The 27,000-nt window shown below is 40.5% G+C and overlaps 1 protein-coding gene across 1 annotated transcript in view; it reads left to right on the top strand.

Moving 5' to 3' along the window:
• Positions 1-159: 159 nt before the first annotated feature.
• The window catches only part of NPC1 (Niemann-Pick disease, type C1), a 27,774-nt gene continuing 933 nt past the window's right edge, over positions 160-27,000 (top strand). Inside the window, exons 1-24 of the mRNA XM_010574330.1 lie at positions 160-254; positions 7,405-7,527; positions 8,785-8,891; positions 9,506-9,681; positions 10,596-10,763; positions 11,392-11,641; positions 13,155-13,231; positions 13,905-14,275; positions 14,643-14,869; positions 15,435-15,535; positions 16,506-16,608; positions 17,570-17,759; positions 18,137-18,319; positions 19,062-19,176; positions 19,996-20,123; positions 20,213-20,353; positions 20,918-21,007; positions 21,121-21,311; positions 22,107-22,222; positions 22,793-22,922; positions 23,324-23,524; positions 24,379-24,610; positions 25,550-25,663; positions 26,449-26,611. Of these exons, the coding sequence (XP_010572632.1) occupies positions 171-254; positions 7,405-7,527; positions 8,785-8,891; positions 9,506-9,681; positions 10,596-10,763; positions 11,392-11,641; positions 13,155-13,231; positions 13,905-14,275; positions 14,643-14,869; positions 15,435-15,535; positions 16,506-16,608; positions 17,570-17,759; positions 18,137-18,319; positions 19,062-19,176; positions 19,996-20,123; positions 20,213-20,353; positions 20,918-21,007; positions 21,121-21,311; positions 22,107-22,222; positions 22,793-22,922; positions 23,324-23,524; positions 24,379-24,610; positions 25,550-25,663; positions 26,449-26,611 (3,781 nt within the window). The 5' untranslated portion in view covers positions 160-170. The remainder of the gene's footprint in view (positions 255-7,404; positions 7,528-8,784; positions 8,892-9,505; positions 9,682-10,595; positions 10,764-11,391; positions 11,642-13,154; positions 13,232-13,904; positions 14,276-14,642; positions 14,870-15,434; positions 15,536-16,505; positions 16,609-17,569; positions 17,760-18,136; positions 18,320-19,061; positions 19,177-19,995; positions 20,124-20,212; positions 20,354-20,917; positions 21,008-21,120; positions 21,312-22,106; positions 22,223-22,792; positions 22,923-23,323; positions 23,525-24,378; positions 24,611-25,549; positions 25,664-26,448; positions 26,612-27,000) is intronic.

Here is a 27,000-nt window from a genome sequence, read left to right as displayed (position 1 = left end):
GGCGCGGCCCCCCCGCGCCGCTCCTCGAAGGAGCCGGCGGCACCTCCCGGTCTGAGGAGAGCGGCCCTTCCGGACCTGCGCGGGCACAGCTGCGGCTGCTTCCCCGCCTCCTCCTCGCCGCCTCTCCGTGCTGCGGCCGAGAGCCTTGCCGCCCTCCCGCCTGCGCCGCCATGGGGAGCCTGCAAGGCAGCCCCAGGCGGGGCGGCCTCGGCCTGCTCGTCCTCTTCTTTCTTCTGCTTCTGTCGCCCGTGGTGGTGAGTCCCTCCCGGGGAGGGTGCGGTGGGGGAGGCCGGGCCTCCTGGCACCGTCGGGAGGAAAGGCAGCGGCGGGTGCCCGCCGCGGGGAGCGGCGTCCCCCCGGCTGTTGCTTCAGGGCTGGGGGGAGCCGCGGTGACTCCCCGCGCTGCCTGAAGCCGAGGGTCTCCCGGGCGGGGGAGCTGGCTGAGGGAGGCGCCTGTCCCGCCGGCCGCCAGCTGTGGGTTAGGCCGCCGGGCTCGGGGCGGCGCGGAGCTGAAGCGTGGTACCGGCGTGTCCCCTCCTTGTCCCCGGTGGGGCTCTCCCTCCCTTTTCCCTCACCCCTCCACTCGGTGCCGAGCGGGACGGAGGCGGGGGCCGGGGTGAGGCAGGAGTGCGGGTCAGTCCGGTGACACGGCGGGCCCGCCTGGGAGCACCTGCGGCGCGAAGACGGGCGTGCTCGGGCTTAGCAAACTTCAGCTTGTGCCCGCACCTGGACCCCGGCTCTGGCGTACAGCGGCAGCTGCCCGGGATGCCGCGTTCCCGTGGTGTGTGCCCTGGTTATGCAATGCCCGATGCATGCGAGTAGCCGTGCGGTCGGTCACATGTTCGTGCAGAGGCTTGCGTATGTCCTCAGCGTCTGGTTCGGTTTGCTCAGCGTGTTTCTTATGCTAGGTGACAGCTTCCTGGAAGTAATAGTCCGTGTGTAGCAAGACCTGCATTTTATTGATGTGCAAATATTAAGACTCTCTGCTTTCTTAAAGTTAAGGACTAGAATAAGTTGGACTTCTTGATATTTTAGGAAAAATACTGTAAAACTGTCACTCCTCTCAGTTGTGTTTTGTTTATGCTGTAGTCCAGGATGGAAGTGAGATACTCCACATTCCTCGGGAGAAACAAGGAGTGTCTTGTGAGCCTTAGTGGTTTTTGGGTTGGTTTTTTTCCCCTCTCTCTAATCAACTTAGAAACATAATTTCTAGGTCAAGTTTTATGCTTAACCGTTTTTAAACTCACAAGTTTGTCATCCTGTGTGTGTGTGTGCTGAGGTTCTTCTGTTCTTATATCCTCTTCAAACAACTTCTTAAAGAGCTTGAACAGAAGACTAGGAATTCATTCTTCTATCACCACTGGCAAAGCTGGTTGTTTAGTAATGACTCATGATCTCTAGGTGGGCAGGTAATGGATTTCACACTTCACCAACTCTCCTTTATGTAATGTTTTTGGAGGGAGATGCCACCTTGTAGCAATGAGGTGTGTCCTAGGCCGGTAAGGAAATGACAAGATGCTTTCCTTTAGGTGAGAGAAGGATATTGAGCTAGAGGAGCTTGAAACAAGTTCCCCTAAGATTTAAGGGATCCTTGTAGAGGATGTGGCTTTGTGGTCCATGAGAAGTAAACACTGCAAAATTACTTTATCCATGCATGTTTCAGTTTTGTAATGTAAGAAGGTAAAACTTGAATTTTTTTGCCGTTAACTCTTACTTACAGCCTAACAAGTCACCAGGTGGACCTTGATATCTTTCAAAGAGAAGCTGGTCCTTCAGTTAGACTGACCCTATATAGTGTTAGATATGCAGAAGAGAAGCATTGTGAAGGTGAACCTGTTCTCTCCCTCAAGTGTACTGGTAGTGGGATGTTTTCATGCTTTCAGTTGTGGTGTGTATAAACCAAAGTGCCATATGTCATGCTACTTCTTTAAAAAGAAGTCAGTGGGCTAGAGTGGCATTTCAGTTTGCGATCCTTCCATTACGTATGCTTTCACAATGAAGTGTTCAGCCTGTATAGGATGTATCTTTCACTCTGAACAGTGCATGGTACCAGACTTGTGCCAGCTAACCCATTACTAGTTGATAGTTAACTACCCATTAATACCATCTAAGAACTACATTGAAGGTCTTGGATCCTTTAGTCATGTTTCTGAATGTGGACTTACAGGAGGATGAAGTCTTGAAACTGTTCTTGTTCCCTTATGAACATCCTAAGGTAGTGGATGGCATCTTGTGTGCTTAATGGCAGCTGTTTCAGTTGATCCTTGTTGTTTATACTAAGTCACAAGCTGTCAAATTAGTGACTAAGCAAGACTGGACACAGGTTTCCTATCAGCAACTGGGATCCCAAGCTGTAGGATATATTTGAGTTTCTGAATTCTATGGGGAGGTGTTAATGGCAGGTGCTGCTCTGTCTCAAACTTGCCAAGTGGCCTGCAGTCCAGTGTTACCGACCTTGGGCACGAAGTTCTAAAATGTCTGTGTGGAGCAGCTTGCTTGGCAGGGCTGGCAATGTAGCTTCAGAACAAGACAGATACCACTGAAGTTACATCCTGGAAAATCAAGAGTGACTTGTTCATAGTCTTTCTGGATGGAAAGTGAGGAAGCCTTCTTAGAAGGGGAGAGATGACTGAAGGGAATGACTGGTAGATCTGAGTAGCAGTTTGCTAGGCAGTAGACAAAATCTAAGTGTTGCGCAGTATTATTACTATTCCCCTGCAGGGCATCAGAGCTATTTTGGTGCAGATGGCCTTAGTGGTAGACAGCTGCTAGTTAGGGGCCCTATGCTTTCTGATCATGCATGCAGTAAGTGTGTATTTTCCCAATAAATCATTGACAGCTAACACCAGCTTGCTCCCACAAATACTGAACTATTACCATTATTGCAACTTTCTCTTCCTACTTGACCTTGACTGTCCTGTGACAGGTGAAGTGTACTTGGATAGCTCCAGAATTGGGGCTTGCTTTGCCTGACCAGGGGTAGCTAATGATTTTTCTGTCTGAAAGGGAACAGTTCCCTACCTATGAGCAAAAGGAACAAGAGGAGCTTGGCCGACAAAGCTTGACTCTGAATTGGCTGCCTCTGAACAAGTTTCTGAAAGAGACATGGTAAAAGTAAGAATGAAACCTGTAAAGTTCCCTTTAGTCCGTGGATCTCCTCCTCTCACAGGGAGGGCTGTGAGGTAATGTGTAACTTTTGGGGCAGATCTGCCAGTTTGACCTGGTCACCTGTTTCCATAAACCAGTCTTGCCACTTATTAAGGGTAATGTGGTATTGTGTTTCCCTAGAACTTAATTTCTCAACCTAGTGGGCAATATCGACTATTAAGTGTGGTGTGGACTAGGTATTAAGAGAGTGGGGAGGGGAAGAGTATGTGATTTCCTGGAATCTTTCTTCTTGCCCTGCAAGATCCCAGATGTGCCATCCTAGATGAAAGAAGGGGAAATGGCTGTATCTGATGCTGGTGCCTTTTCCATACATAAGTAATCTTAATTTGGAGAGCCAAACAATGTTCACTTGTCATCTGGTATTTGCAAGACTACAAATAGTTGCTGTTTCTGTGTACAACATCATCATTGTTCTTTGTCTGTTTAACAGCTACATATTCATTGTTGGTGATGGCTAATGTTGCTGGAAGCATTGAAGATATTGATTTGTTTCAACATGAAGTTGAAGAAACTTGGACTGAAGTGAACGTGTTTATGATCTGTTGGAATGCTAGTTTTATTACAAACAAATGATAATGCCTGGGAACCAGAAAGCTGTAGTAGAACCTTTGTAGAACGTTAATAGTCATGAAATGCCCATACTTGCTCATGTGCAAGTTATTTCTTAGGGCTTCTGGAGCTCTGACCTGAGGTGAAATTGCTCTTCAAACAGAGTAAGTCTACCAGAAGTAGGAATACACTTTTCTGAACTCTGGGGATGTACTGAAAGCTAGTGTTAGTGTACTGCCAGATAGTTTCTAAGCTGTGCTGGGGGCAGGAGGGTATAGCCTTAATCTAGGGTTAGGTTGCTATTGCTTTGTCAAGTACTTGGGAAAGTCCCATTTTAAAATGTGGAGCACTTAGTAATGTGATTTTTTTTTTTTTTAAAAAGCCAAAACCCAATCCTGGGTTAGTCTTATGGAGTATCTTGCCTTGTTTAGAAGGCAGTTGGATTCACCACAGCATTTCTCTGTTAATTTTGGGGCTAGGAGGGCTTTCACTCAAGATGATTGTTCACCCACATCTTCAGTGACTTGAAAGTCTGACTCTGCCAGCAGTAGCTTTCTTCAACTATGACTTATTTACAACCATGCTTACTCATCCCTATCTCTTCCTACCACTATAGGAATGTTCCTCTGAAAGACTGGAAAGAGCAAAGTATTTGTCTTGTTCTGTAACTTAATCTAGTTTTTACTAGAGGGTTTTTGGGGGAAGAACTTCAGCTGTATCTTATTAGTGGTAATGGCGTAGTTACTTAGTTACTTGTAGTATCCCCAAATACTGTCTGAACCCTAGGAGACCAGCCCTCTCCCATATTTTGTGGCTGACTCAGTAATGAGCATGCTATTGACTTGTTAACGTGCAAGAGCTATGTTGGTGACTTTAGGCTTCTGACTTAAATGATTTGGTGTTTTTCAGGCTTAATTGACTTGGTTCAACCACTGTAAATCAAAGATCACTGAAGCTTACCAGTTCAAGGAACAAATTCAGACTTTTATTAGTGAGATCCTGCTAGGTCATAGCATAAATATCTAATCTTAGATTGTCTCTGAAATCATGTTCTTGGTGTTAATACTAAAACAGAGTATTCAAACTTGCAGTTCTAGGTCTAAGTGCTCTTCCAGTAGTTAAAAGTAACTGATCTGTTCAGCTTTTCTAAACAGGCTGAAAGTTTGAGTGATAAACATGTTGATTTTTCCATTGTAGGTTTTTATCAATGTGGAACTTCAGTAATATGGTTCTAAATTCTTTTTTCAAATTACAAGTGTAAACTAACACTAGGCTGAAACATGTCATCTTGCCTTATTTTCTTGTGTGTTTAGCTGAATACTTTTTGGTGCATGACCAAGTGTTGTGTGCAAGTAAGTTGCTTTATGTTCTGTCCTGAAAATGATGGCAAAGAGCCTTCTAGGTAAATTTATAGACATAATACAGCTTGTATTTTACCTTGTATCTGTGTAGTTATAACCAAGGAAATGTTACCTTGAAACACAGACAACATTTTAAAAACAATAGAACTCTCAGTTGGCCTGATGTGATAGCTGAAATTTACTTTAAGTTTTCCTAGGTAAGAAATGCCCTGGTAAGTCTTTTGTAACTACCACACTTTCCACTCTGGAAGAAGCCAATTCTTTCTGAAAAGAGTAGGTTGATAATTTGGGGGGCTTTAAATATTAAGAAGTGTTAGATAACAAGACTTAATGAAGCAAAGAAAGTGTTTTTTAGAAAGCGTTCATAGAAAGTATGATTACAAACGGTTCTAGACTAAACATGGAAGCCAGCCTGATACTGAAGAAATGCCTAATTCTGTTCTCATGGGCGGTAGTAAGCAGCTCAAAATTCTTTGCCCTTTTGCAAGAATAGCAGTGAATCTCTGCTTCCTCTTGAAGAGACGATTAATTCACTTCTGACATTGGTACGTACAAACACTAAACCATCTTCTTTCCACACTAGTAGATTGTTTGCTATTGAAACTGGAGTATACAGGTGTGAGGAAGCAGAGGTGAAGATAGGGTATTCTGAATTTGCAGCAAAGAAGTGTTGACTTAGATTAATTTGATGCATGGACAAATTTCCAATGTAGTTTCTGTAAATAGTCTCCAAGTTATGGGAATTTAACTTTTTGGCTTATGCTGGTGTTAAACATTCAGTGCTTACAAGTGCAGTCTTAAGGGGTGCTTTCTAACTTGTGTGTAAGAATATGGTGATCCTTAGCAGCTAGTTACAAGATTAGCTAGAAGAAATGCTGGAGTAGACAAATGAAGTGGTGATCTTGAGTGGTACTTAAACTGACTTTTGGATCTGGATTATAGTGAGTAACTTTGAATTGGGCCATGTTAGCTAGGTTAAGTTAATGGGAAAACATTTCTAACAGGGTCAGATAAATTGGTGATGGTTATTGTCCTGATCAAAAAGTACATCAGTAATTCTTTTTTTTTAAAGAACTGTCAGCATTGTTCAGCACAACACATGTTGTGGAGGCATAATTCTGGGTAGCTCCTGGGTATTATGAACACAGCGTTTCAGGGACCTCTCTGATCAGTAAACAACATTATTCATGGTCAAGAACAAAGCGCAGCAGTCTGTCCTTGCAGCATAAGCACATGGCGTTTCTACAAATGCTAGGTCAAGGTTGTTCAGGAGATACAAATAGGTTGGTTATCTCTCAAACTGTACCATGCAAACTTATGATCAGAGCTGGCACAAGTGTAGTAAATGTTTGTGCAGTCTGCTTTCCACTTGCAGCCCAGGTGCATAGGGAAAACCTTGGAGCTGTCTTAAAGCTTTTGCTGTAAATAACTTGTTATTGCATTAAATGTTTTAATTTTCAGAATAAGTATTTTGGTTTAGCATTTCACATGTCTCGGTGTCAGCACAACCAAACGAAAATATAAGGCTCACAAGGTGCCATTGTCCTTTTTCAGTTCCCTTTATTTTATGCACATGATAAAGAACCTGTTTCTGAATTTTTTCAATAGTGCCTTAAGTTGAAACATCTTTAAAATGAGGCTTGAAGCTTTTTTCTTTTTACTTAGCACTGTAAGCCCATTTAAATGTTGCATGCTTAGGCTTGAAAGTGGTGATGGAGAGCATCCTTTGAGATTGTGACAATATATGGCATTCTATGGTGAATGCAGAGCTGTGAAGTTCTGTTTCAGAATCCTTTATGCTGATACCTCCTCAGTCTGTCACTGTAAGCGACTGAGTTTGCAAGAAGGATTAAAAGTTGGCAGGAGGAACTGAAATACTGCATATAAGCAATATTCTGCTCTCCATGTACACTGACTCATGTTCTGAAGTGACAGTTTAACCCACTAATCGTATGCATTGTCTTGCATGAACAAATTTTCTACATCACCTTTTTCTGTTTGGAGGTGGTATTCAAGTACTGGTTTAGGTTTTTCTCGAGTAACTCTTATACTTGGTCTTAACTATAGACAGTCTACTTCCTATTTTGAGACTGGGCAAGGAAGGGTGGGGAGCTGAGCTGGACATCAGTGGTGATATGCACCATGTCAAAAACACATGCTTTTGTTAATTTGTGTTTTAGGTAGTACGTGCTGGTGTTTAAATTAGCAGGAATTTACCTAATCTGGATTGTAAATGACTTTTGGAATGGTAGCACCTAAACTCTACAAGAGCTGAGGAATTTGGCAACTATTCCTTGCAGTTAATCAGTTGTCTTGTGTTGATTAGGTACTTCCGCAATTGTGTGTCTGGTATGGGGAATGTGGAGTTGCTTCTGGAGACAAGAGATACAACTGTGCTTATGATGGACCACCAATAGCACTACCAGAGGATGGCTATGACTTAATGCAGGTGAGCTTCTTTTGGACGTCTGCTGCTAGAAATAATTCTCCTACACTTCAGAGTTCTGTATTGGGTTCTGTTGGACCTACACTATGACCTTTAGCTTTCTCATCCTAACTTGATGAGAAAGTGAACAGATTATCTCTGATTTCTCAGGTAGAGCTCATAGCCCCAACTGTGTGAAGGTAATATATGTCAGTTTCTGTTCAGAGATAAAGTCTCCAAAACCTGTGATTACAGGCTTTCACAAACATAACCTTAATTAAAGGATTGGTTCACTTTCCTGCATGTTTTCCTCACTGATTTGAGCACTCTTTAGTCAGACTGGGTTTTTTCAGGACTCTTCCAAACTATGATACATTCTGCAGTTATGCCATCCTGATCTCTAAAGGACAAGACTAAACTATGTTTTCCATCATCTGATCATTTCTGATATCTTCCTTAAATAGGAAGGCAGTAACTGTACTCATTCACATGGAGCAAACTTGGACAAAGTTCAGTCTCCTTAGCTGTGCCTAGTGTGAGACCATATTTCCTTATCTGGGCTTTGGCTGTCAAAGTGAACAAAACCATGGTCAAAATACAATTTGTGTTTTTGATGCACAGTATAGGATGATATTGCCAGACTTGTCTTCTGGCAGATGATAGTCAAAGCTTTAAAGTGTGAAATAGCTATTGAGTTAAACAGTGGTTTGGCTGGTGGTGGGAGTGACTTATGTAGGTGAGCTAATTACTGTTTTGTACTGTTTCTGAAGACTTAATGTACAGTTCTTGTATGTTACTATCGGTTATACTTGTATTAAATGCATTTGTCTCTTCTATAAACTGAACATGAAATAGCCCTTCCAGGTAATCAATGATTTTGTGGTTAGTGGCTTGCCTTCTGAGACTTCAAAATCTGATACTATCCAGAAGGCATACTAGAGGATAAGCTGCAGGAATACTTTCAACTTGGGTAAACATGTGTTGTCCCCTTACTCAGACTCTAAAATACCATTATCATTCTATATATAGACCCTGGTGACTAAAGATCATCTGAAGGAGCTTTAAAAAAAAAGGAAGTGATGCCTTGAATAAAAAGTTATTCTTTCCCTATTCTCTAAAGAATCTCGTTGACTAGACTGGTTTTTTTTCTATGCCTCTCCCACAGCACTAGCTAGTCTTCTGAAATATGCTGAGGCAGAACCCATAACTATAATGAGTTCTGAAGTCTTAAACATACTTTTCCTTCCTTTCCCCCTGATCTCAATACTGTTTTTATTTAAGGAACTCTGTCCTGGTTTATTCTTTGGCAATGTTAGCACTTGCTGTGATGTTCGACAGCTTCAGACTTTGAAAAACAACTTGCAGCTGCCTCTACAGTTTCTCTCCAGGTATGCTAATGAATGGCAAAGCAACTAGAGCTTTAATGTAATAAGAAAGCACATTAAGACTCTTCTGTTCCAATAGTCTTTAGAAACGGTGGTAATTTCATTTAAAGGCTTATTGGAGCAAGCTCTTGGAAAGACTTCCTCTTCCATATCGGGGGCTTTAATTTCATGAAACAACTACTTGCAGTCTGGATTGAGTTAGTTGGTAGAATAAACATTACCCAAGTTTGTCTCAAGCTATTGTATTTGTAACGAAAACTTCAGAAGAGGGTGACATAAAGTACTGTTCAGTCTTCTTGTTCTAACAGAAGTCTTCATGCTAGCAGCAGCTAAGTTTTCCTTCAAATTCTAGTCAAATTCTGCTTGTATCTGCTATTTGAGGTGAGCAATTTTGCTAGTGAATGATGTTGATGCTAGTGAATGATGTTGATGCTACTGATGAGTATTAAACAATTTTAAGCATCAACTAATGTTTTATTACTGATTAAACACTTACAGAATTTAAATATTTTGTTCTGTCACTGAGTAGAATGTTTACGCTTGCTGTGTAGGTCAAATCAGATATGCCTTGCATCTTTACCTCTTAATCTGATTACTGCATTGACTTTCCTACCCAGATGTCCCTCATGTTTTTACAACTTGATAAACCTCTTCTGTGAACTGACTTGCAGTCCAGATCAGTCTGACTTTTTGAATGTTACAAGCACCATACCTTATTATGATCCAATTTTAAAAGAGAACAGAAGTAGCATTACAGAGCTGCAGTACTTTATTGGAGAACGCTTTGCAAATGGTGAGTAAACAGAGTGTTAATTTACCTAGGCTTTTGTCAAGGTAACAAGACCAATACTTTCTCAGGAAGAGTTGGGAGGGGGAAACATCTCTCCGACTGTCTTCTGATGTTTGAGGCATCAAATAGGTACCAGTAGGTTCCCCTTGAAACTGCTGGAACACTAACCTCTGCCTGGGTAGGAGATGTTACACTGACACTATTAATAGTGGTTTTGAAGACTCAGCTGAGACTGGACTTCTATAGATATGGTTAATAGCTCATAACCATGATGCCTAACTTCAGAAAAACAAAGCTGTTGCCAAATACTGAATGTGGAAAGCCTGTGTGATATTAAAACTGTCTAGCAAGTACGATAGTAAAGTTTGTACATAGTGCACTACAATGGCTCTCTGTGAGGTACTCGCCCCTCTTGAAAGGGACTGTTCTAATCCTTTGTCAAATCCAAAGTTGTTTTTTCTAAGAACAAACAGATTTGGGTTGTATTTTGGTTTTATAGCGAACTTGAAGTATTAGCTCGGTCTTTATAGACTTTGTGCAGTAACTTTTAATCAAGTTATGAGACGCCTGAAAGTCATATATGGCCTACAGGTCAAAAGTACCTTAAATATTTGTCAACTTCCTCTGAAAGGAACTTTATATTAAGTACTGTTCCCTCTTAAACAGTAAAGTAGGTTCTAGTGTACTGCAAGTAGGCCACCTGAATCTGCATTAAGATAGCTGTAACAAAGCATTGTAACCTTGAATACTGTAAATACAACCGAAAGCATTATTTCACTATCTTAAGATGTTTCCTCTTGAAAGCTATGAGCATGTTCTTAGAACTCTGAGTCTGTAATTATTGGAAATACTTGGAATGCTCACATAAATTACAACATTGGTTTAATGACTCTTCTGTCTTCATACACTCTTCCTAGCAATGTATAATGCCTGCAAAGATGTGGAGGCTCCATCAAGTAATGTTAAAGCACTGGGGCTGCTGTGTGGGAAGGATGTCAAGGACTGCAATGCAACCAACTGGATTGAGTACATGTTTAGTAAAGACAATGGACAAACTCCTTTCAGCATTATTCCTATCTTTTCAGGTAAGAAATTGAACAGTCCTTGCCTTTGAAGCTTCTGTCAAAGGCTGTGTGCTATAGCTAGTGTATTCATTTGTTAAACAGCTGCCTAGCAATGAATGTCTGCAGTCAGAGGCTTTCAAAGCAATGTAAGCTAAACCAGTTATCTTTTTTTAATTTCTGCTTGGAAGTCATACTTTGTGCTTGCTTTGTATGCAGCTTCTTGCTGTATAGATCTCAGACTCATTAAGGGATGGACTGAGCTTAGGCAACTGGACAGCTTGTATTCCTTGGGAAACTAGGACAAGTACCCTGATCCTTTAGGATTTCTTTGTAAGGAAGTTGTTGCACATTTCACAGTCTGAACAGATGAAGGGGATGACAAATTGTTGCTGGGATGATAGAAATATGTGCTTATTAGTTTTATAGACTGAAGTGTTCTAAAACATGACCAGTTATTTAGTTGACAACTGTAAATAGTCATTACCTGCTATGGAAAAGGCAGTGGCTTCTTCAGCTATAACACCAAGAAAAGCTACTCTTTATAGAGGCTACAGGCTTTCATATAAAGGGTTAACTCATTTAACTGGGAAGCTTCTGTTTTGAAGTTCTGAATTTTTACCTGGGCTCTGCAACTTCTGATTTGTCATAGATGCTCCTGTCCGTGGCATGAATCCTATGAACAATGCTACCAAAGGCTGTAATGAGTCTATGGATGATTCAACAGGACCATGCAGCTGTCAGGACTGTTCAATTGTTTGTGGTCCAAAACCTCAACCCCCTCCATTGCCTGCTCCTTGGCTTTTGTTTGGTTTGGATGCTATGTATGTCATCATGTGGATCTCCTACATGGGATTTCTACTCATATTTTTTGCACTAGTTTTTGGAGTCTGGTGTTACAGGTAAAGCATTCAAAATGCTCGGCTCTGAAAGTCACTTGCCTTTTCCCTGAAAACTTCCTTTGCCCAGCACAGAATGCTTATGTCTCTACTTCCTCATCCAGCCGAAAGTCATGTTCTGTGGCAGATGCTTATACTTACAGGGAGTGTTCTAACACCTAAACCCATGTGGTAGAAAGTGAGTGCAGAAGTCGGTTTAGTTCATGTGCAACTGATGGCATCCCTAGCTACAGGATCAAATACACAGCTCTACAACTTTAATAAGCAAGAACTTGAGAGTATGAAGAAGTCTGGGGAAATGCATAAAAGTTTGACTTGAAGATAATGGGATTGTAGGAACTCAATTCAGAATCATTGGGAGAGAGCAAGATCTAGTATTGGCAGCCACATGCAATCATAATGTAGTTTTCCTGCAGGCTAATACTTGTAACAAAACAATCACTGTCCTATTGCAAATTAAGTCATGAATACTTAGTCTCCTGTTTTGAAAAAAAAAACAAACTAAACAAAAGCTGAGCTTCCAGTAATTATAGCATTTTGTAAAGTAAGGAGTAGCAAGGCAGCTTCTCTGTGCTATGTGATATTTGCTAGTAAAGAGCACAAGTAGCTGTAGCTATAAATGCTTTGGTGTGGGTGTGCTAGCAATCTGGAGCAGTGGAAACCTATTAATATTTCTTAATAGCATTTTCCAGAGGCTTCCACTAGCTAATGTCCTTAAGTATGGTGGCACTTTTCAGTACAACTTTAATATTGTTCAGTTATGACCAGGAATCTGAAATTGCTGTGTAATAAGAATTAAATCTGTGTAGAAGAGGATAGTGGGTGCAACAAACTTATGACACGCTCAGCAGTCTTATCTTACTGGGCAACATGCATAGTAAACTACATGATATGGTAGGGGTGTTTGAGATGTCTGGTTCATAGCCCAAAACATCCTGCCATAATTGGAGGTCTGATTAGATTACCATGAGGAGGCTGTTGAACTTATCTTCTGCTCTGGGTATCAGGAATGAGTATAAGCAATATAGGTCTGTCATAAGTGTTCTATGCTATAACTTGCCTGTCTTCAGGACAGGAAGAAAGTACCTTATTTTCCTTTTTCCTCACTTCTTTTCTTCAGGCTAAGTAGGTGTAACTTAAGCAGTTTGACTAATGAAGTAAAATATTTCTAATGTAGAAATCTCTTGCAAATGTTAGCACTCTAAGTTATGATCAGTTTAAAGAGATTCCCTGTGCTGTTAATGCTACTGATCTTCTAAATATGAGTAAAGAATGTGTGCTTTATCCAAGCTGGAGAAGTTTAAGACAGCTGATGTGGCTGTAAGATGTTCCAAAGGATCATAAAGCTGGAGATTGCTGTTCTTGAGTGGATGGGTGTAGGGGAAACATGATGCCTATAGATTCTGGAGGAGTCAAATATCAAATTTATTACTAGCATTGGACTCCATTCTTACTGTACAAACCCCAAAAGATACCTTATTGGGGGAGCAGGGTAACATAGCCTTTTGTCTTGCAGGAGGCGGCACTTTGTCTCAGAGTACACACCAATTGACAGCAATATAGCCTTTTCTGTGAATTCCCATCGTGACAATGGTATGTCTTGGATAAGAGCAATAGAATTATTAGAAACTCAGCTTAAGTGCATCCCTTTCCTGCGGATGGGCTCTGGAATTTTAGCTTTGTTGGGCCATATAATCCATTCTTACAGGTCTTTATTTCACTCTTTTGGCCAGTATCTCTCTTTTAGAGTAGTACTTAACCCTATTTTGCTGGATGCTGATAGCCCTGGGTGCACAGTTTATGGATCTAGTAATGCTAATCAGAAGTTCTGGAGTGCTTTGTAGCTGGGGGCGGAGGGGGCAACCTGATGCTAAAATCAATTTAATCATGTTCTGACCCATCCATGCATGAATCTATTCAAAGCATGTCATGAAAGAACTGTATTTTAATTTGTGTAGCAGCTGAGATGTAGCTCATTTTAATGCTTATGTATCTTTTAGCTGCTTCCTATCTTTATTTGCTGTGCCTGCTGTTGTCAAAGACAACCTTACATTAGAAGGGGCAGTGTTAGGTACAAGCTGGTTTGTGCCACCTTGATCTCAGCCAAGGATTGGCCCCTGGGTCTGACTGTCAGTGTAGACATAGCTTCTGGTGCTTACTACAAACAGAGCTAGAATAAAATTTCATCTTTCCTAGTGGACTTCAAGAAAATGCTGCTGCTTAACTGACTTCTCAAACATTTACTGTTTACTTCTTGCTCTCACAGGGAAAATTACCTATGGTGAAAGGCTTGGTGAAAGGTTTGAGAATGGCCTAAGGATGACATTCACATCATGGGGGGCTTTCTGTGTCAGAAATCCACGTCCTGTTATCCTCTTCTCTGTGGTCTTCATTGCAATGTGTTGCTCAGGCTTCATATACGTTAAAGCAACTACAAACCCTGTAGATCTCTGGTCAGCCCCAAGCAGCCAAGCTCGCAAGGAGAAGGAGTACTTTGACACACACTTTGGGCCTTTCTTTCGTACTGAACAACTTATTATTCGAGCACCAAACAGCCATCCAGACACCTATTCGCCTTACCCATCAGGAGCAGATATACCTTTTGGGCCTCCACTTACTAAAGACATTCTCCATCAGGTAACTGGGACTTTCCAAGAGCAAAGATGTAGACATACCTAACAGGTATAACCATATGGAGTTGGCTTCCATCTGTAATGCCATGTGTCCAACAAGACAGTCACTAGATACTCATATTAAACATTTTAGTCTTACTATAAAAGCTTTTTGCTGAAAACCTTTCTGTTAGAAGTAGACTTGCAAGCTAAGTTCCAGTAAGTATTCTTGGTGTGAACATGGACATAATAAGTTTAGTAACATGCTCTTATTGATATGTGCCACTGTCCCTGGAAACTTACAGGGTTATTACATGCACTTGAGTCCTGTCTTGCAAGGGAAATGCTTTCTTGTGCTGCTCTTAAACTATGGTTTGGTTTGTTTTTTCAAGGTACTGGATTTGCAGGATGCTATTGTCAACATAACTGCTTCTTTTGACAATGAAACTGTAACGCTGAAAGACATCTGCCTGGCTCCTCTTGCTCCCTACAACAACAACTGCACTATACTGAGTGTACTCAACTACTTTCAGAACAGTCATTCTGTTCTGGATCATGCTATTGGGGATGAGTTCTTTGTCTATGCTGACTACCACACTCACTTCTTATACTGTGTTCGGTAAGCAGTTTGAAAAAACGTGTAACTGTACTGTAGGCCAGCTAGGTCTTTGTCTTGCTGGGAAACAAAACTAGCTAGTTCTCACTCCCCCCTTGAACCTTTTCCTACTCCTTTTTAAAAAAACTCACAATACTATGTGGAACTGCAGATTAGTATAGGTTGCTTGTGTTTCTGTGTCTTAGTACTTCAGCAGGAGTTACGTTTTGATCAGGTTTCCAGTTAAGCTTGGTTTGGGGCAGACACTGGCTCTGGTATAGCTTAAACATGTTTCAAACGCTTCTGAGAAGTAGAGTTCTGTAACAGAAGACTGTTTCTAAACTTTCACTTCAGTTTATAGTTCAGTTGGGTAGAAGCTACTCCTTGTCTTGGAAGCTATAAGGAAGACACCTTTAAAACTGTAAAGTCAAAGCAAATGTAGCACAAGGACGATGTATCACTAGCAGTCTTATCTTGTTTCTCTCTTGGTAATCAGTTAACGCAACAGCTTTTTACTTTTGTCCTGTGGTGCTGTGCATCAGTAGTCAAGCAGAAGCTAACAGTTATTTATTGCTGGTGGTCTCTTTAGGGCTCCTGCATCACTGAATGACACAAGCTTGCTTCACGATCCCTGCTTAGGAACATTTGGTGGACCTGTATTTCCATGGCTCGTGTTGGGAGGATATGATGGTAGGTGTCAAAACAGTATTGTCGTTTTAAGTCTTCAGAGTACATACTTGTGTGCTGTCTTTTGCACTAAAGGTGCATTCTTATTAACACAGATATTTAAATGCACTCCAGAGAAACTGGAGTTTTGTTAAACTTTCTACAAGTAAGAATATTCTAAATAACTTTTCAGTAGATCAGTTCTGAAATTGGAGGCAGACTACTCTGGAAGTGCAAAGTGCAAGCAGTCTATTACTGGAACGTACTAGCTTTGTTGACAAGTATCCAAATATTCAGTCTGCTTTGGGCCTGCTAAAGGATCTCTAGTTTCTGGAGACTAGATAAAGATATGAAGTATCTCAAGTTGATATGCTGGGATGTGCATGTATTTTGCTTTTGAGTTAGAATACTAAGTTTTGTCACTGATCTGACAAAGCAGTTGAGAAAAGATTAAGGTGTTCACAAAGGAGATCCTTCCATAATTATTCTGAAGCCAGAATTTTGTTCAAGCAATTTATCCAATTAAATATAACTTGATAGATACATCAAACACAAATGTATTAAAACAGGCCTTGAAGGCAGGCACTTCTTGATTAAACTGTAGGGTTTTTGTACTTGCTTTGAGAAAAATCTAAGAATGCAAGAGGCACAGTATTTAGGAAACCACATCCTGTTTCTCATTAGATGGAAAGTCATAAGCACTGGTTATATAGTAGCCCCTTGTCTAACCATGCAACAACTTAATATCAGAGTGCCATGAACATGGTAAATAATGAATAATTACTTTTGAGTACAATCTGGAGTGCTTATCAGCTTCTATTCTTATTTCAGTAGTGTGTTTGAGAACTCAGTGTTGTTAAACAGATTACATTTAATGGAGTTGTAGGGATGGGATTGCTTTGGACAATACTCATTTTAAACTTAATTGTACCTGCCTATACTGGAATGTAAGCTCCATTTCATAATGCCTGACAATTTTTTTCCTACTCCATAGATGATAACTATAATAATGCTACAGCTCTTGTTATTACTTTTCCTGTCAACAACTACTACAATGACTCAAGAAAGCTAATGAAAGCCTTGGCGTGGGAAAAAGAGTAAGTAGGCTTCCTCTATTCAGAAATGCATACATTACTTTCATGTATCTACATTTAAAGCTGCTTTAAAAACACCTGTACTGTACTGGCAATTTTTCAGTATAACTACAGGGATGTTTTGAGAGGCAGCAACCGGGTTGAGGACAGACTATACTGGTCATAAGACTTTCACTTTATCTGGTGTACTTCATTTGCTTTGAGGTAGATTCTAGTCTTGTCAGTGACTGTTTAGTAGTACTTGCTGATATGTAATTCTAGAAAGGATTTGATATATTTTACTTTGGCTAGAATTACACAGGTAGACTCTTCAATCTACTGGACTGTTAACAACCAGTGGAAACATCCAGCATTATCCTACATTTCTTAAACTTTAACTTTTAAAAACATCTTCCAGATGAGGATCTAAAGCTTTCACACCCTTCACCATCTTGAAGAGCTGATGTTGGCTTACACAGGCCAACTGCTCTGGCTAACAGTTCAGATAAAAAATACTGTACTAGGAAGTCTGAGACTAAGTACATGTATAACTAGTGTCTACCTGTGTCACAAGCACCTCTCTTCAGTTAGGGGAACTGAAATAAGGGCTAATAAATTTTTCAAGTCCTGTAAGCAAGGTGCAGTCATATTTCATGTGTGTACTTCTAGGTCTAGCTTTGAGGAAAATTGTACTTACACTTTGAAATAGCTTATGCTTATGCAAGATATCTGGTTGTCCTCAAACTCTGGAGAGAACATGGGAAGTATTTCAGCATAGTGCATTTCTAGTGCTTGGAGCAGAGTTCTAGGGGTGTGTAGCCAGCATCCCTTTTTTTAAAAATGAGGAGGGTGTCTCAAAGTACTGTCTGGCCACAGTGTGCTCTTGTACCACACAGATGATTTAAATTTGCCTTCAACAGACTTCTAAGTATTTCTAATACAAAATGTTTTATCTTTTAAAGTGTGACTGACTTTTTTTTTTTAGGTTTATTAACTTTTTGAAGAACTATGATAATCCAAACTTAACTATATCATTTTCTGCTGAACGGAGTATTGAAGATGAAATCAATCGTGAAAGCAACAGTGATATTGGCACTGTGTTGATAAGCTATATTGTAATGTTTGTGTACATCTCCATAGCTTTGGGACATATCCAGAGCTGTAGAAGACTGCTGGTATGTGTATAGTTGTCATTGCTATAAACACTGAAGCTACAGCTTGCTGACTAGTTTTTCGTAGCTTTAAGTGACTTAAATATTTTTGCAGAATGCTCATACTCAATCTTGTCCTAAAGCATTGAGTTCCCCTTGGGTAGGAGCTAAGGGGGGCATTGTCCTTGTCACACTTGACAATTCATGTGTGCTTCATAGCCTCAACTAAGTCTGTTTTCACTTGAAATGCGCAGTTAAGTTTATGTATGTGGATCTTCAAAAGAACCAGAAAAGTAAGCTTTCTACTAACTACGCTAAATGTCAGAATATGTTTTTACCTTTGCTATAATCTGTCCTGTGTGATGAGCTGGTTTTGTTGACAGACATTACAAATTTTTTAGGTGGATTCAAAGATCTCCCTGGGCATTGCAGGCATCCTGATTGTACTAAGCTCAGTGGCATGTTCTATCGGCATTTTCAGCTACTTCGGAATCCCACTGACACTGATTGTGATAGAAGTAATTCCCTTCTTGGTGCTGGCTATTGGGGTGGACAACATTTTCATTATAGTCCAGACGCTTCAGGTATATATTCTTTCATATGGACTTTTCTAAATGTAGGCTGTTAACTTGGAGCAGAAGGTCTTCTGCATTCCAGTGCTCAGCCCAGTCTGAGCAGCTCTGGACTCTCACAGGATATATAGTGATCTTGAAGAGAGCCAAGACTTTTATGTACATTCCTCCCTGCATTGCCTGTGCCCTCCGCCCCCCCTCCAAAAAAAGTAAAATTAATACACCTGCTTTTTCTTACTGCTAGTTGATATCAGGCTCATTTAACATAGTTTCTGGCCCATATTATTCATTTGTACATCATTAGTATATTTTTAACATCCTTCTCTGGTAGTTGTAGAACTTGACTACTGTTTTGATCACTTGTACTTTTCGTGTATTGTGAGCAGTAATCATGGACTAAACTACATGCTTCAGACCAGGGACTTTTGACACTAAGTCTTGGTGGGTAATCAGCTTTCTGATTTGACAGGCTCAATAACCCACTGAAACTGGCACTGCCTCTGGTAAGTGTGTGGTTTTGGCTGAAGTACTGAACTTAGTACTGTATCTTAAGTTTGAAGCAAGGCAACAGGGGACGTTCATGCTCCTTTTGTATTAGGGAATCTCTGTTTTCTTTATCTAACTCACATTAATGCAGTGAAAATAATAAAAGATAGTTTTGGATGTTTGAAAGTTTGGGGTTTTTTTAAGCCATATGACAGCACTTTCTAAATTGTGTGATTCCTAATTATAATAAATCATTGCCTTAAAACAGAGAGATGAGCGCCTTCAGGGTGAAACTCTGGATAAACAGATTGGCAGAGTCTTGGGAGATGTGGCACCCAGTATGTTTCTCTCGTCTTTTTCGGAGACTGTGGCATTCTTTCTTGGTAAGACTTCTTTAATATTTGAAGATAAGGGCCTTATACCTGCATACTGCAAGAATAAATGCAAAACTAGAATATAAAAACAAAGCAAGAATTTGTAGAGGAAGTTTATCTTAGTTGTTCATTGCTGTAATCAATTTTATTTGTCCTCTGCTGAGTATAGGTATTGTAGTACTTTAAGAGACTGGCACAGTTAAAAAGATGTAGTTCTGAATTTGTCAAGCTCTTAGGCTTGAATTGGCTGGAGGTTTTACTGATTTGTAGTGACAGTCAAGTCTAAATTTGACCTTAGTAATATATCAAATATCAGGGCGTATTAGCTCCTACATTGTATTCGGTCATCTTGCCCCTGCTTGGAAAAACACCCCTATGACAGATTATGTTTGAGGCTCACTCTTGCAGTATGTGTTAGAGGCATATCTTATGTTGTTACCCTTCAAGTATAAATTGGCCTTCTTTCATAATAAACTTACTTACTTGGAGTGTAATTTGCCATTGATTCAACTTGCATTGAGTAGCTTAATATTGAAGCAAGATTTGCTTGACAGCATTCCTTAACTACCCTCTCACGCAGCCTGCGCAAGATTAATAACTTTGGAATTGAGAAATGTCTTAAAGCTAGTCACTTTTTTGCACACCCTTAATGCTGTCAAACAGGTCAAAGACAGCAGTTGTAGCCAGGTTCATATCAGCTGTTTTCTTTACTTTGAAGAGAAAGGCTCTTTGTCCTAACACTTAAATTGGCTATCTGTCTAGAAAATGCTCATGCATTTCTGAGAGAAGGGAGCTTGCTTGTTTAACAAACTGGGTCACTTCCTTCAGGGACACTGTCTACGATGCCAGCGGTTCGCACATTCTCCCTTTTTGCTGGAATGGCTGTGCTCATAGACTTTATTCTTCAAGTCACTTGCTTTGTAAGTCTCCTGGGCTTGGATATTAAGCGTCAAGAGGTGAGTATTAAATGCACTTGTAACTGCAGTATGATACAGATGGCATCTTTTGCAGAACTGTACTAAATCTGGCATTAATCAATTTTCAGAGGAATAGACTGGATATTCTGTGTTGCATCAAAAGCAATGAAGAAATGAGTGGAGTTCAACGTTCTGAGAGCATCTTATTTCTGTTCTTCAGAAATCTGTATTCTCCATATCTGCTTAAGGATTGGATGAGACCAATAGTAGTATGTATACTTTGTGTGCAGTAAGCAGTCATCTAAACTTGAGCAAAAGCATAGTGAGCCTGACGGTCTTGTACTGAAGAAAAATCTTCAACACAATGGAACAAATGAAGCTTCTAGGATTTTTGCTTTCAGCATTAGTATTGGAATGAGCTTTTCTAACTGCAAGAGTATTTCTAGTAAATAAGAGGTTTGACCTTGGATTGTCTAAGGCCCAGATTTAAGAGTTGCATTACTGACAGTTGAATCGCTTTAGGCATATGTAAAAAATCAGCACATATTGGCTCCTACAGGTGTTGCTGAATCTGTGATTCACTTTGAGGTTACTGTGCTTATTTACAGAAGGTGTTTAGCATATCTTTCACTGCTGCCTTCTAAGTATAAATTTTCCCTTATGGCAGCAAAGGGAACTCTGAGTAGGTAGGTTTTACTGCCACTGTTGTACTAAGCCTGGGTAGCATACTTAAGCTAGAGCCTCTTTATATGGTTCCCATTAACTTAGTAAGTTACTTCTATTGCTTGTTGTTTCTGTACTGTTCTCACTTCCCTGAATTTGCTTTTTTGCAGATAGCAGTGTTCGTGGGTGTTCTGTCATTCAGTACAGCAGTTATACACAATGTAGAGATTGGACTGGATCAGTCTCTCTCAATGCCAGATGTAAGTTGTAAGATCATGTTGCTCTTCAGCAATTTGTGGCTGAATTGAAACCTTGATATCTTGCTGTGCTACCTCAACATTATGTAATAGTAACTCAAAACTTTCCCTTTAAGGACTCCTATGTAATGGATTACTTCAGCCAGCTCGGCAAGTACCTGCATGCAGGTCCTCCTGTCTACTTTGTCTTAGAAGAAGGGCACAACTACACATCTTTGGAAGGGCAGAACATGGTCTGTGGTGGAGTGGGATGTAATAATGATTCACTTGTCCAGCAAGTCTTCAATGCTGCTGAAATTGGTAGCTAGTAAGTCTTTCATGCTTTTCTCTGCATAATCACATGGAAGAGAGGTAGCTGACCAGTGTGTCCTTTTAATTTAGTTCAGGCTCAGCTGTTGATTGTACAACTGACACTCTGTTGTACTTGCTTTATACTGTGGGTTTGGTGGGTGGGGTGGGGAGAAGCTGTGGTAGTCTCCTAGAATGAGGATAAAAACTGTCTGGACTGGACTGGTGAGATATATTGATGTACTTGGGTTTGGAAAAGGGGCTTGATCCTTCAAGAAATCTGGGAATGGTAGGAAGAAAAACTCATGAAAACCCCTGTGTGGTTAAGCTCTCCTGGAAAATGACTTGCATGCTCAGCTTCTAAACTTGGTGGATAAAACTCGTCTAGCCTAGCAAGGCTAAGCAGGAATTGTATCTGGAGTTCAGTAGCTAACAACTGAAGAAAGTCTATTCCCGATTCCTTCCACTGTAGTTCAGTGGTTTTGCTTCAGCCTAGCTGATGGAGGAGCCTTGCTTGAAAACTGAGGCAACAATATCTGGAATAGGATGGTCATAGAGTGGACAGGGAAACAAAGCTGAGCTTGGCAGTGGAACTTGAATGCAAGGAGGAAGCTCCTGCTGTTTGCTAGCTGCAGTGTTACAAGCAAGACTGGCTCTTGGATTGGGGTGCTGGAGCAGGGGACTACAGAGAGCTAAGTAGCTTGGACCAGAATGAGTGGACATGGTGTAGGCCAGCACTGGAGAGATCAAGGGATGTGTTCTGGAGTGAAACATAAAAATTACTGATGATGGATATGTTACATTATTTTATTAGCACGAGGATAGGCTACGCCCCATCATCCTGGATTGATGACTACTTTGACTGGGTGAAGCCACAGTCATCCTGTTGCAGAGTCTACAATACCACTGGACAGTTTTGCAATGCTTCAGGTATTAGCATCCATCTTGTTGCTAGGGGATTAGCTTGGTTTATAAGTTTCACAGCCAAAACATTTTATTGTGGTATGAGTCAGGTGAATAGCTTTTCTTACTGTGAGCAGGCACCTCCTGAGTTGCCCTCTAATTTGTTTAAACTGCTGTTTGAGTGAATTTAAATGTTCTGCTGGAATGCTGCAGGTTGAAGACAGCCTATCTAGACAACCAATGTAATGACTATTCAAAAAATAACTCGTTTTAACAATTTTGATCCTTCTGCTGGTTTCATTAGAGCACACAAACTTAATGCTCTTTGTTCGGATCCTTCAGTTTGGTATAATTCTCATTGGGTCTAATGTAGATAGTGCACTAAGTAACTGAGTTCTCTAGTAGCCCTTGCCTTAGTAGTAATAAAAAATAAAGGACTACAAATTTTATACAGAATTTCAGGGCTGATCAGCAATTTCATCAATGGAAATGCCTCTTTATGGAATTGTATCCTGTAGTATTGCAAGTCAGAAGCTGCTAATGTTATGACAAAGAATACTTGATCCTGTAGCTGACCTTGGTCCTGTATTTCTTCAGTCACTGATCCATCCTGCACTCGTTGTCGACCACTGACTCAAGAAGGCAAGCAGAGACCACAGGGCAAAGACTTCATGACATTTTTGCCAATGTTCCTATCGGACAACCCTAATCCTAAATGTGGCAAAGGGTAAGAGCTATATTCTATATATATTGCTTAGACCAGTATGTCAAAGGTATTTGCTCTGGAAGTGTGACTTTTTTATGTCTGCAAGGTTGGATATCTAATGTCCTTCTAAAAGTCATACAAACATTGACATTTCACCTGTTCTATAGTATTTTCTGGAACAAAAGTGGGAGAACAAACGCATAATCAACTGAATGGAACAGCAGCTTTCCCCTGTACAAAGAGAAACAACTTCTGTAGTCAGTCTGTTCTAGTATATCCTGTGCAATCTTGAAATGTATTGTGCCCTGAAGCTTTTATCAGTTTTGGAAACTCTTAGAAACAAAATTAGAAGTTATAAAAGCTAGTAAATGTGAATGGTTATCACTGATATTGACATATAAAATGTTACTATGTTTATATAGAGGACATGCTGCATATAACTCTGCTGTCAACTTTATACACAACAAATCTGATGTTGGAGCTACTTATTTTATGACATACCATACTGTACTGAAAACATCATCTGATTTTATTGATGCTATGAAGAAAGCTCGGGTTATAGCAGATAACATTACCGAAACCATGGGCATCAAAGAGAAGAGCTACCGGGTGTTTCCTTACAGGTATGTTTAGATCTTTCTTACCTTAGTGACAAATACACAACTTGGAACTGAGAAAAGGTACTGGCTAATAACATCTTAGACTTGAGTCTTGAGGTTTTGTCTAGCAGGAGGTAATATAGAGATTCTGGAATGTCTAGTAAAGCCTCAAAAATACAATTTAGATCACAGCACTAGCTTTTTACTGTGGTTGATTACTAACTTAAATCAAGAAACCTGTCCTCTGCTACAAAGGTTGAAGCTCTGGCTTCAGCTCTGGCACTTCCTAGCTTTCATAGCAGGGTTTAATAGTTCTAACTTAAGTAGATATGTTGACCTGGGTCGTTGCAAGCTGTAACATGAATGTATTGCCTTCAAACTTAAGTTATTCAAACTTAAAGCAAAGGCAGCAGTGATGTCCAGTACTGCTTGTCTAATGCTTGCAAGATTAACATACTAAAGAGTACCACAATGAAATTGAGTTGGAATTGGTATCTGTACAGCTGAAATACTAATCTCTTAGAAGCAAAGCAGAATGCCTCCTATCCATCTTTATGGTCTCACTGCATAATGAATCAGTTCAGACACTCAGCAGCAGTTCCTGCAGATGCCACAATCAGTCTGAGGAACTACCTTCTGGCTGCTTCTATTAGTGTGGGAATTGCCCTGACTTCCAGATACCACCTTTATTTCAAGTGTTAGTGAAGAGCTGTCATAAAACCGCCAGTGTTCTGCAGGAGTCATTCCACAGATGATAGGAAGCCAGTTCCTGTTGGTGACTTCTACAATGAGAGAACTACTTTATCCTTAGCACAGAGGCTAATCTAATATTAGCATATAGCAAGGAAGATGGCTAACTACTTCTCTTCTTTCCACAGTGTGTTTTATGTCTTCTATGAACAATACTTGACAATTGTGCATGATGCCATCTTTAACCTCTGCATCTCCTTGGGATCAATATTTTTGGTGACAACTGTGCTGCTTGGTTTTGAAGTATGGGCTGCTGTTGTAGTTTCAATAACTATTGCTATGATAATCATCAACATGTTTGGAGTGATGTGGCTCTGGGGCATCAGCTTAAATGCAGTTTCATTAGTAAATCTTGTCATGGTAAGTTAACAAGACATCCCTCTGCCTCTGTTTCCAAGTCTTGAACAGTTCTGTGTGTCTTACGTATATTCATGACATTGACTAGTATTTTGTACTAAACTTTGACAGGCATTTGAATAGTAGTGGAATTACCTTAATACATCTAGACGGTGTGTAGAAAACAGGTTTATTCTGACAATTAGTCCCAGTACTGATAAGATACAGCAACTGAACTGTAAGCTATACTGTATCTGGTGGTGGTCTCTTGTGTTCTGCAGCAACAGTTGTATTGCTACTATATAGGCTAGGTGCTGTTCCACATCAACAGAGGTTGTTCATGCCTAAGGTAAGGATACAAATGTTAGTGTTAAGGCTGCTTCTGTATTTATGTTCTACAGAGTAGATCTGTGATGTGCTAGTACCAGTATTGTTCCTGCATAAGCTGATGAAACTACTTGGGCACAGTACCTTAGTGAAACACTCTGGAACTTAGTAACTAGTAGCTGAGTGCTGGAGCTCTGGCTTGCCTTGCTCTCTAGAGATTATTGAAGATCTGAGAAAGTTATGAGAGTGTAAACTGTTGCCCTGTGTTACAACTATGCATACGTTCATGCAAGTCTACCTGCTAGATAAGTCTAAGATTTGCCAACTGTTCAATCAGTGTTGTAAATAACTAAACAGCTTGTTTTTAGGATTAAACTAAAGTGTTAAACTCAGCTGAATTTTTATGGTATCAAATTGGCATGTATACTCAGTGTTACTCTAAAGCAATGTTATTGCAGCTGGTATCTGTAAAGTGGTTTTAGTGTTCAGTGTTCACTGCATGCACTGTATTGAAGCCCTGGGAACTGAACACAGCTGCTAGAACCTCTCTAGCCTGTCTAGAGTTCTAGTAGAGACCTTACTATTGAAGTGCTCATCAAAATGATACCTTCACATATGTTTCTTTTCATTCTCTAGAGTTGTGGTATTGCTGTGGAATTCTGCAGTCATGTGACAAGAGCGTTCACTGTTAGTACTAAGGGCAGTAGAGTAGAGCGTGCAGAAGAAGCTCTGTCTCACATGGGCAGTTCAGTAAGTATCTACAGTGTGGGGTGGGAATGAGCAGCCAAGTTACAATGTTACAGACTATGCCAATATCCTTAAGTTGTAAGGATGACCTTGCCTTTTCTCTATGGAATATTAGATTAAAACTCTTAGAGGTCAGCCTAGGCTTCTACTAGTAATAGGGGTGATCAAGACTCAGTTTTTAGTCTGATGTTACTACTACCTAATAGTAGAGAACAGAGCTAAAAGCAACTAGTAGTTTGGATTAACCTTGAATTGTCCTGTTAAAGTTTAAGTGCTCTTCTCTTCCACATACTCAGAGGTGACTAGGAAAGGTTGTTCTGAATATGGGATGAAGTTGAAGCTTTGGGAATGCAAGCAGGGTTCAGTATTTAGGCAGTTCTGTCATGTCACGTAGTCTAAGATAAGCAACCTGGATGGGGTTGGAATAGACTGTTCTGGTGATACATGTACTGGACCCAGATAAGGAACTTCACTGGAATGTAAGTTACTTCAGTAATGGTTTTCATCTGTATCTGCCTGAAGTAAAAATGAAACTAAAACTAGGTGGCTGTACAGATTAGGTGGATTTTTAATCATACTGAGCCTGGCCTGTGGTGTCAGGTTCTAGTGGGACCAAGAAGTTGAACTCTTCTTGCCGAGTAGGTCTTGGACATGGTTCTAAGGTAAGGAGGTATACTGTGTATAGGAGCCTCAAATTATATAAGAATTTCAGCCAATTGTTAAATGCTTAAAGCAAATGGATTACATAAAGCCCTACTTATCACTTAAACCCACTTTTTTATTGACAGGTTTTCAGTGGTATCACACTGACCAAATTTGGAGGAATTGTAGTACTGGCTTTTTCCAAATCTCAAATCTTCAAGATATTTTACTTCAGGATGTATCTAGCTATGGTTCTGCTAGGAGCAGCACATGGACTAATATTTCTTCCAGTTCTGCTTAGTTACATAGGTAAGATGTGATAAATCTGCTCTAAAACACACTTCAAACAAAAACAGCTGGCCTACTTGTGGACACTTTCTCTTCACAACATAGAAAGGATCGCAAGGACAGAAAGCAGTTCCTGAATGTGCCTCTGTCATGCAAGTAGCTGGTCTGTTGGAAAGCAGGGTTGACTGGTGGCAGTGCAAGCCTGCTGTTACAGGCATGCTGAACTGAAGCAACCACAGCCTGCCCTGTGGTTGTGCTGTCCTGTCCTTCATGGAGGTGGCTGCCGAAGCCCATGTGGCTCAACAGACAGCAGCATGATTAATGTTTCTAAACCCACAGGATGGTGGGTAGAAGCAACAAATCTGCTGTGGGACACTGTTCCCGCATTTGCAGAAGCGATCTTGCTTTGC

This window comes from Haliaeetus leucocephalus, unplaced genomic scaffold, assembly GCF_000737465.1.
Source record: "Haliaeetus leucocephalus isolate CR32 unplaced genomic scaffold, Haliaeetus_leucocephalus-4.0 Scaffold428, whole genome shotgun sequence".
Taxonomy (NCBI): Eukaryota; Metazoa; Chordata; class Aves; order Accipitriformes; family Accipitridae; genus Haliaeetus; species Haliaeetus leucocephalus.
The sequence above is the reverse complement of the archived record's forward strand: the minus strand, read 5'-3'. Positions and strand labels throughout refer to the sequence as shown.